At 45.7% G+C, this 11,114-nt stretch overlaps 1 protein-coding gene across 1 annotated transcript in view; it reads left to right on the forward strand.

Moving 5' to 3' along the window:
- LOC144486009 (scavenger receptor cysteine-rich domain-containing protein DMBT1-like) overlaps positions 1–9,927 on the forward strand; it is a 160,859-nt gene extending 150,932 nt beyond the window's left edge. Inside the window, exon 20 of the mRNA XM_078204118.1 lies at positions 9,840–9,927. Coding sequence (XP_078060244.1) covers positions 9,840–9,927 — 88 coding nt within the window. The remainder of the gene's footprint in view (positions 1–9,839) is intronic.
- The last annotated feature ends 1,187 nt before the right edge of the window (positions 9,928–11,114 follow it).

Consider the following 11,114-nt stretch of genomic DNA (forward strand, 5'->3'; position numbering starts at 1 on the left):
ATCCTTTTCCTATGTGAGGATCTACAAGGAAGAGGGAACTCCCGGTATTTCACGGAGAAAGAACACGAGCCATACCTGCAGAAAATATGGAGCCTGTTTACTGTGGAATGTAGCGGGAGACACCCCTCCCCTATAAACTAATCAAACAGAAATATTTCAACTTTCTAATGGGAGAATAATCTTTCCTGGTTGTATCAAATCTAGGGGATGGATCTTAAAGCAACAGTTAGCACAGTTTCACACTTTAACTCACCCTGAGATATTACACAGATGTTACAATCTCAATCGTTAAGAAGTACAGGGAATCCCGAGGGATCCACTCTCACAGCTTTATCATTTAACCCTCAGTAAAATGTACAATTCGCATAAAATACTGGAGTTATGTAACAGCAGAAATTATTTGAATTTTTGGAAACTTAGCAGGGTCAGTGAGATTCAGGAGGGTAATTCTGATGATTAGGACATGAGACCAGAATGTGGGATATGTTTAAAAATGACTTGCTTGTTCACAGGATGTGGGCATCACCTCCTCTGGGGGCCATTAGCAGTGGGAAATAAATGCTGGTCTAGCCAGCGATACCCATATCCCATGGACAATTAAACAAAATATACATTTTGAGAGGTGTAAAAGTGGTTTCCCCCAGTAGGCAAACCAGTGGGAGTTAATTGTTCAATTGTTTCAATGCTGACTATTGCCTTTTCCATTCAACAGAAAGGATTTGATATTATTTGATTTATTTTTGTCACATTTATTACTACCAAAGCATAACGTACATAGGGAAGGAAAGGAAAGAGTCCAGAATGTAGTGTTACAGTCACAGCTGTGGAGTAGAGAAAGATCAACTTGGATGAGATATAATATCGTAACTTGAATCAGTTCACTACTCGTGCTAAGTTTCTGACACAAAAATAGATCCAGCTATTTTTCCTGCTGAACATTAATCTGAATTTAATGTGTTTCTCACTTTCTCCATTTAGTCTGGATCGCAATGAAGTGGGAGATTCAGGAGTGAAACTGTTGTCTGTGGCTCTGAGGAATCCAGAATGTAAAATACAGAAACTGGAGTAAGTATCAAACTGAGTGAGATTGTGTTAATAATCAGTGGATGTCTGACACTGTAAATTATTATCGGTGTCAGTAATAGTGTCATCAATAGCCATTCCATGTCATTCCCGTCAGTATTCGTGTTAAACACCACAGATTCACTCTGATTCCTGAAATCTTTCTCTCTCTGATCTCCAGTTTGGAGAGTAACAGCCTCGGATATTCTAACCTCTGCTCTCAGTACAAACCAGTCAGTGATGTATCTGAACCTGAGTTACAATAAACTGCGAGATTCAGGAGTGAAAGAATTAACTAATCATTTATAATTATTCTCAAAACCATTCATGAGAATAACAATGATGGACAAAACAATTAAATGTTTATAGAATTACCAGATATGGCTGGTCACATGTTGAATTCAGTTTAATTTGTCATTGCGATTATAGATGTTTATGTCTGTCGGCTTCTCAGTTTGATTAAACATAGAAAACTGCTGCATTTCGGTAAGGCAGATTACAAACTACATTGAATTCTAATGAGTTTTATCCCGAGGGATCCACTCTCAAATTTACGTTAAATGGAGCTTAAGGAGCATCTGAAAAGAGAATGCAGAGATGGAGGTGGGGAGGGTTATGAAGAGAATTCCAGAGCTTACAACACAGCAGTTCAAGGCACAGCTCAGCTGGCAATGGCAATAATCACAGTGCAGAATAGTCTGACTGATGTCCCTGTTAATAATGGACATTGTTTTTAAGAACACAAATAATGATACTCAATATACCATTGCTGTCAGTATTTGTGTTATTAAAAACACTGTCCGCTATTAGAAGACACATAATCAGCTTGGAAGCAAAGTTGGAGACCATGAAATAAAAGAGGCAAAGGCAGCCTGGATATGAAGTTATCTGAGTGACAGGAAACAGGCAGGAGAGGTGAACTGTACCTTTTCATTTATAGGAAGCTGACAGTGGCTTTCCCCAGCAACCAGTACTGTGTTACTACGACTAATTATCGTTACATATCCTACCAAATGAGACTTGTGTTTATCTAAAGATGAGATGTGAAGCTCCAGCACATGGCCACCAGACCACAGAGCGGACGCAGCATATGATAGAACGAGCTCAATCACACCAAAACCAATGGATCAGATCAGAGATCTGCTGTCTTGCCATATCCAGTCATAAATAGTGTTAGACATGCCACAAAATATTGGACATGCCGGTTACATTAGGCGACAAGGTGGCACAGTGGTTAGAACTGGTGCCTCACAGCGCCAGGGATCAGGGTTCAATTCCGGCCTTGGGTGACTTTATGTGTAGAGTTTGCACATTCTCCCCGTGTCTGTGTGGGTTTCCGCTGGGTGCTCCAATTTTCTCCCACAGTCCAAAGATGAGCAGGTTCGGTTAATTGGCTATACTAAGTTGTCCCTTGGTGTCTCAGGGTGTGTAGGTTACGGGGATTAGTGGGCCATATATGTGGAGTTACAGAGATAGGGCCTGGATATGATATTCTTTCAAAGAATTGGTGAAGACTCGATGGGCCAAAGGGCCTCCTTCTACACTGTGGGAATTCTATGATTCTATAAACATGCCACAAGAATTCCATCATTACTGATGAGGGAGGCCAGAGCATCAGTGCCATCTTCAGCCAGAAGTGCTGAGTAGAATGATTAATCTCAGCCTCCTCCTGAGGTCCCCAGCATTCCAGATGACAATTTGATTCACTGCATGTGAGGTAAAGAAATGACTGAAGGCACTGCATACGCAAACTCTGTCAGCCTGGCTGTACCCCAGCAATGGTACTGAAGAATTGTGCTCCATAACTAACCATTCCCCTGGTCAAGCTGTTCCAGTACAGCTACAACACTGGATCTACCGGACAATGTGGAAAACAACAGGGCAAATCCAATCTGATGAATTGCTGCTCCATCAGTCTGCTCTTGATCATCAGAAAAGTGTCATCCTTCCAGTGCCTCATGAACATCACTGCAGGAGTTCCTCAGGGTGATGTCCAAATCCCAACCACCTTCAATTGCTTCATCAATGTCCTTCCTTCCATTATAATGTCAGAAGTGAGGATGCTCACTAATGATTGCACAATGCTCAGTACTGATCACAATTCCTCAGAGACTGAAGCAGTCCATGTCCATAAACAGCAAGACCTGAACAAAACAGAAAATGCTGGAAAGGCTCAGCATGTCTGACAGCTTCTACAAACGTTTCGAATCTGGATGACTCTTCAACAGAGCTAGCGTCTTATGGTCTGAAGAACATTTGCTCCGGTCGATGAAGACAAGCATGTTGTCTGCCTTCTTGACCACCTCATCCACCTGTGTTGCCTCTTTCAGGGATCTGTAGACTTGTACACACAGATCCCTCTGTAGGTCAATGCTCCTGTGGCTTCTTCCATTTACTGTATAAATCGCTCAGATTGTCAAAAGTTGAATAGAAGATTCGTTCACAGAATCTATTCAAGCAATTTCTTGGAGAAGCGCGTTCCAGTTCCAAACACAAAACAAGCTGTTTTAGACATGGTGATGTGCAAATGTGTGGCGTTTCCAACAAAAATAGATTCCTTTCATTTGAAAAACAGCAGCAGAAGTGTTCCAGCCGTTGCTAATTCAAGGAGTGTATTAGATTAAGCGAAGATATGGCACCGGGGTTGGCACTGCTGCCGCACAGCGTCAGATCCCCGGATTCATTCCAGCTTTGGACGACTGTCTGTGGAGTTTTCACATTCTCCCCGTTTCTGTGTGGGTTTCCTTCGGCTGCGCCTGTTTCCTCCCATAGTCCAAAAAGATTGTGCAGGTTGGGTGGATTGGCCATGCTAAATTGCCCGTTCGTGTCCAAGATGTGTAGGTTAGGAGGATTAGCGGCATAAATATGTGGGGTTACGGGAAACTGGGCAACTGCAGATCTATTAGTCTGGCATTGATGGTATGGAAATCCTATAATAATCTATAATAAGGGAAGTGATAACGGAACACTTCGAAATTAATGGCAGGTTTAGACTGGGCCAACATGGATTTATGAAAGGCTGGCACGGTGACACAGTGTTTAACATTGTTGCATCACAGCCAGGGGCCCAGGTTCATTTCCAGCCTTGGGTGACTGTGTGGAGTTTCCACATTCTCCCCGTGTCTGCATGTGTTTCCTCTGGGTGCTCCGGTTTCCTCCCACACTCCAAAGATATGCATGGTCGATGGATTGGCCATGGTAAAATTGCTCTTAGTGTCCCAAGATGTGTAGGTTAGGTGGATTAGCCTGAGTAAATTTGTGAGTTTATGGGGAGCGGACCTTGGTAAGTTACTCTGTCAGTGTGTCTCGATGGGCCGAATGACGATTCCTACACTAGGGATTCTATTGTTGCATGTTTCACACACAAGAGGTTATTAAATAAAATTGGAGCACGTGGGATTGGGAGGAATATACCAGCATGGATTGAGAACTGATCAATGGAGAGAAACAAGGAGTTGGAATAAATGGGTTACTTTTGGGTTTACAGCCTCTAACTAGTGGAGTACGGCAGGTGCTTGGGTCTCAGCTATTCAGAATCTATATCAATGATATGGATGTGGGGATTAAATATAACATTTCCAAATTTGCGAATAATGGAAAACAAGGTGAAAATCTGAATTGTGAGGAGGATGCAAAGATGTTTCAAGGGGATGTGGAGAGGCTCAGGGAGCGGCCAAAGGATTGCCAGCTGGACGACAAGGTGGAAAAATGTGAGGTTATCTACTTTTGTAGAAAAAACAGACATTAAGATAATTCCAAAGATATTTTGATGTCCTTGTTCATGAGGCACTGAAAGCTAAGATGAGAGCAGTTAAGATAACAAATGGTATGTTAGCCATTATTCTGAGAGGATTTGATTTGAGGAAAAAGATGTCTTTCGGCAATTATATGCAGCCTTGCTGAGACCAACCTGGAGTATTGTGTACAGTTTTGGTCTCCTGCCCGAAGCAAAGATGTACTTGGCATGTAAAGAAGGTTCACTAAAATAGGTCCAGGGACAGATGGGTTGTCCTATGAGGAACAAAAATACTTTATTCTCAGGCCTTTAGAAGAATGATAGCTGAACTTATTCAAACCTACACTATTTTACGGAGTTCAATAGGCCAGATGTAGAAAGGATGTTTCCCTCTGCTGGAGGGACTGAAACCTGGGACACAGTCTGAGAATAAGCGGCAGTTATTTAGGCTGAGATGAGGGGTATTTGTTTCCCATTAGAATGCTGGTGAATCAAGGAATGCAGGGATAATGCTGGAAATGGTGTTGAAGCAGAGGATCAGCCATGGCCACATTGAATGATGGAGTGGATTTGAAGGACAGAATGGATGACTCCTGCTCCTGTTTCTTAACGTTCTTACTGCAATAGGAATGGAAGGTAAGAGTTAGAAGGTTTTGCTGCAGCTTTACACGACCTTCATTAGATCACAACTTGAGTAATGTGTACAGTGTTGAGTTCTTTACTTAAAAAAGGATAGAATTGTATTAGAACCAGTTCAGAGAAAGTTCACGCGGCTGATTCCTGGGATGGAGAGGTTTATTTTACGAGGAAAATGTGAGCAGATTGGAGCAATATCTATGAAAGTTCAGAAGATTAAAAGGTGATCGCATTGAGGGGATGAGACAGGGTGGTTGCTGAGAGGCTGTTTCTTCTTGTAAGAGAGACCAGAACAAGGGGAAAGATTTTAAAATGTAATTGTCAGTCCCTTAAGACTGAGATGAGGAGAAATTTATTTTTTAGATGGTGGCTGGTCAGTGGAATTCTCTTCCCTGGAGACTAGTGGCGGCAGAGTCATTGCTGATATTCAAGGCTGAGTTCAGAATGATTTTGGATTGAGAAGCGACTCAAGGGTTACGGGGAAAAGAGTTGAGACTATAATTAGATCAGCTGTGATGGAGTATGCTCGAGGGGCTGAATGGCCTTCTGCGGTTGCTAGTTATTTTGTTCCTATCCCAATACTTCCTTCAGACTGCTCTCTCTGACCAGTGATGGATAAACAAGCTCTGTGTTTTGTCTTCACCAGTCGCTCTCCTGTGTCCATTCATTCGGCCACCCACTCAACCCATCTCACCAGCAGTACTTACCCACTCTGCCCCCAGGCCTTCCTGGTCCAGCACATCATCTTCCATTGGTGTAAGGATGGCAAGACCTGGATGTCTCCACTCTTCTTCACTCATTCCCTGATGATGTTTCCTCTCTTTCCAAACACATAAATTATTACTCACTCATCAAACACATGCAGTAGCCCCGGGTTGTCCAACGTGTGGACCAAGGGGGGAATGTGACCCTCGAAGCCCCTCAATGCGGCCCCCGGAGCGAGTTTCCAGAATCTCAGTCACACAGTTCAGTTTGAATGGAAGAATCTGCATGGAGCTGCTCCTCCAATCACATCCCGTTTCTTTCCCATGTTTGCTGCTGATAGGTTTTTGAGCCAATCTGCAGCAAATGTGGGAGAGAAACAATTTGTGATTGATGAGGATTAAACTCTAATAATCATCTTTATTTATTACTCATTATTGTGCTCAGCAAGTTGTTTCTTTTCATATCTCAGTTTAGTTTTTAATTGAAATTTCTGCTGTGCCAAACTTTATCATTCTGAAATTTACTCATCGGCCCCTTGAGTGAGAAAAACATTGACGTGTGTTTGCCCAGTGAATATGTTGGTCAGCCCTGCTCGAGCCTATGCTGGTGCCAGCCGAACGGACATGTCTCTGACAGTCAATGCTGCTACCTTTGCATTGCCAGTGTCTGGGTGGAGATGTTCTTTCCACAATTTCCCTCTCATCCTTATTCACATATCAGGCTGTGCTGCACTCACCGTGGCAGAACACATCAGGACATTGATCCTTTTCCACTCTGTAACCACGTGTCTCAAACCTGCTCACCTCCCAGCAATCTCCATCCAGACTGGCTTGTACCGATGAGATCATCTTCTCCCATCCTGAGGGAACATGACCTGCCTCTGAGCCTGAGCAGCTGGGAGGAGCCCCTCCAGGGAGAGGGGGGGGGGGGCCTGCGGGGGCGCAACCCTTGCTCTGCTTTCTGACATTTCAGTCCTTCATTCAATAAGCAGAGCTCCCTCGCTGCTCCCTCCAGAGCTGCTGTTTGAAAGTCCTGCTGCCTTTGGAGATGGTACCAGGATTGCCTGAACTGGGACTGCCCCCTGCCCAGGCTGCCTCAGTGGGCAGCTCCCCCTGCCTGCCAGCCGTTAATTGTCCGCCTCTGACAATATCACCTTCATAAGTCTGCCTATCCTGCCCACACGGACACACCACCCATTTCCAATCCTCATGCTGGGACTTCAGAGCTTCAGGTAAAATCACAGCCATTATCTTCAACCTCGCCACAAACTGCATTCCCAAACCACTGACCATCCCATGTCCCGCCCGAGCCACTCCGAGTAAGGACATGGGGATCCTGTGATTATGGTCCTTTCCCATCATCACTTTTAACATTTAATCACTCCTGTAATTCCAGTTCGTCCTTTCTTTGTTTCTTCCCCAGCCACCCACCGCTGTCACTTCAAACCTGTCAATTCACTGCCCGTTCCCAGTTCCAATGGAAGCTCAAACTTTTCCCCTGTTTCTCTATTCACAAATATTTAGCTAACCTGCTGAGCATTTCCAGTTTATTATATTTATATTTCATTTTCAGCGTTAAGAATTTTTCCTCATTCTACTGGAATGCAAGTTGTGTTTTTGGAATGTCTCATACAATACATTATTATTGTTATTAACAGTATTATTTAAAACACTGGGGATTGAGCCTGATTCCAGTTATTCCTCTCTCTGGTCTCCAGTCTGGAAGAAAACGCTCTCACAGATTCTTGTGCTGAGGATCTCGCCTCTGCTCTCTGTACAAACCATTCACTGAGGATTCTGGACCTGGAATCAAACTCCTTCACAGATCAATCTGTCCCTGCTCTCTGCCGCCTCATACTGACCTGCAGGAGTCTGGAGTGGATACGCTGAGTGTTTATGTGAATGAAAATGGAAATGGATTTAAAATATAAATGGGCCTGAATTTTCCAAGCAGCAGCAATGGTAAGCAGGTTGCCTGTATGTGTGAAAATTCCCCCAACCTGAAACAGCTGCATATTTCTTCTGGGATCTTCAGGACGCTGATCCCAGGGAGCTCCACCAGAGTAGATCTGGGGAAGAGAGAGCACTCACCCTATTTATAGCACAGTGACCGTGGAGCTCCATCAGAGCAGAGTAGAGTCGGGGAAGAGAGAACGCACACCCTATTTACAGCACAGTGACCCGTGGAGCTCCATCAGAGCAGAGTAGAGTCGGGGAAGAGAGAACGCACACCCTATTTACAGCACAGTGATCCTGGGGAGCTCCATCCGAGCAGAGTCTGGGAAGAGAGAGCACACACCCTAATTACAGCACAGTGACCCCGGGGAGCTCCATCAGAGCAGATTAGAGTCGGGGAAGAGAGAGCACATACCCTATTTACAGCACAATGACCACAGAGCGCTCCATAAGAGTACAGTCTATGCCAAACGCAGGAAATTGGGACTAGCTTAGGGGTTGAAAAAGGACGGCATGGACACGGTTTGCCGAAGGGTCTGTTTCCATGCTGTAAACCTCTATGACTCTATCAATGACTACGAGTCGGGGAAGAGAGAGCACACACCCCATTTACAGCCCAGTGACCCCGGGGAGCTCCACCAGAGTAGAGAAGAGTTGGGGAAGAGAGAGCACGCACCCTATTTACAGCACAGTGACCCCGGGGAGCTCCATCAGAGCAGAGTGGAGTCAGGGTAGAGAGAACATACACCCTATTTACAGCATAGTAACCCCGGGGAACTCCATATGTATTAGTTGATGGGGGAGTGAATGGGTTGGTTTGTCGCTGGATGAGCAGTCAGTCAGGGATCTGGGGGGAGGTTGGATGATTAGTTCTGGGTGTCAGGGAAGTGGACGAGTTGTATTGTGTTGGGTTGGAGGGTTAATCCGGAGTTTAGATGGTGGCTGGGAGTTGGTCATGTTGTTGGAGTCGAAACAGATGTGATAGTGTGGTGGGGGTTTGGGGTTGGTTAACAGCTTTGAAGAGGGTAGTGGGGTGGATTGGTTCTGGGGTAATGAGTTTAAGTCAGGGGCTTAGTCAAGAATGTATTCAAGAGGCGGCTGGATATAGCACTTGGGGCGAACGGGATCAAAGGTTATGGGGAGAAAGCAGGATTAGGCTATTGAGTTGGACGATCAGCCATGATTGTGATGGATGGTGGAGTAGGCTTAAAGGGGAAAATGGCCGCCTCCTGCTCCTATCTTCCATGTCAGGAGAGTTTGGGTTAGGATGAGGCCAAGTCGGTAGGTTTAGTCAGATTTGTTCAAGGGCTAGTGGGAGGTAGTCGGGCTGGAGGGGAGGTAGGGATGAGTTGGGGGGAGTGGGTCTAGTCAGATTGTGGGAGGTGTAGTATGGGGGTCAGTGGGAAGTGATTAGGGGACTCGGTTGTGCTGTTCAGGTATTCGCCGAGGTAGTGAGCTGTCTAACATTACCTGAGTAACTATCCAGGTAAATTTGTGGATCTGTCCCAAGTATCTGACTCAAATGCAGCAGGGGAGTTCCCCAATAGTAGTTAATACCTCTGGGACAATTCCCAGGTAGATCAGTGCGTCAGGACACCCACAGGGTCCCGATGCTCATCTTCGGATGTGTGTCTGGTCTCTGGCAATCCAGAGACCAGAAGATTTGTCCCATTAACTCCAGTCTCCTGTTATTTACTCTGTTTTTCAATCTGTTTATTTCCTGTTTCATCTTTAATCTGTTTCAGGCTGCGGCAAAATCAGTTCAGTCCAAGTGGAGAGACACATCTGGAGTCGCTGCGGGGATCCAGACCGGGACTGAGAGTGACATTGTGAACATTTCAATCTATAAACATTGCTGCTCCACCGGTTACAGTGAAATCCTGAACTGTGAAGATCTTCGACAGCTCCTTCCAAACCCTTCATTCCTGCCCCTCTCCCTCCCTATTCCATCAGCCCCTCCAGCCTGGCAGTGATTTCCCTGCTTACCTGGTTTCCCAGCTGGAAAACTGTTGTAGTTTTAGTCTCCACATTGAAGGAAAGATTGCTGCAAACCATTGTTTAAGCAGCAATGTGTTGTCAGTGTTCTCAGCAACAGAGTCTTCAACCTCCTTTCAAAACGGAGCAGCAGAGATCGTTCTCCAGAGAGAGAACAGAGTGTGTGTGATTCTGACAGTACCCAGCAGAGGGCAGATTGTTCAATCTTGTCAGAGTTTCCTCTCTGTCTCTGTGAATGAATTAAAGACTCCACCAGCCTCTCCTCAAAACCTCTTTCACTGTCTGGTGATTAAAGTGATTCAATGCCACCATCTGCTGGCGGCTCATAGCTACTGCAGGCGCTGCTCTCTGTGAGCCTCAGACAAGTTCAGTGAGTCCCATGTCTGCATCTGGGAACCGGTTACTGCAGTGTGAACATTGAACAATATTGACAGGGATTGAAGTTTGCAGCACGAACCTTGGCTCGAGAATTAACCCTTTTATCGCCAGACACTGTACATGAGACTGTAAGAGACTTCTGGATGAGTACATGGGACTGAATAGGATTGAGGGTTATAGGCAAGCCTATGTATAAGCCGAGGTAGGTAGCGACATGACCGGCACAACTTGTGGGCCGAAGTGCCTGTTTGTGCTGTATTCTTCTCTGTTCTATGTTCTATGAACTCTGTTCCCTCATTTCCCATTGGAGATATTGTCTGGAGCTTGTAGTTGGGGATGATCGCACACTAATGTGCACATTTGGTGCAGTTCTCAGACACTAATTCCATTCAGAATCAGAGTGGGTAAACTGTGCTGCACTTTGTAATTCCGAGGGGAGGGGGCGAGGGAGGGGGGAGGGAGGGAGGGGGGGGAGGGAGGGGGGATGGGGGGAGGGGGAGGAAGGTGGGGGGTAGGGGGGAGGTGGGGGTAGGGGGAGGTGGGGGAAAGGGGGGCAGGGGGAGGAGGGGGGAAAGGGGGGCAGGGCGGAGGGGAGGGGAGGTCGGGGGGAGGGGAGGGGGCAGGGAAGGGCGGGAGATGGGTGTGGA

This window comes from Mustelus asterias, unplaced genomic scaffold, assembly GCF_964213995.1.
Source record: "Mustelus asterias unplaced genomic scaffold, sMusAst1.hap1.1 HAP1_SCAFFOLD_264, whole genome shotgun sequence".
Taxonomy (NCBI): domain Eukaryota; kingdom Metazoa; phylum Chordata; class Chondrichthyes; order Carcharhiniformes; family Triakidae; genus Mustelus; species Mustelus asterias.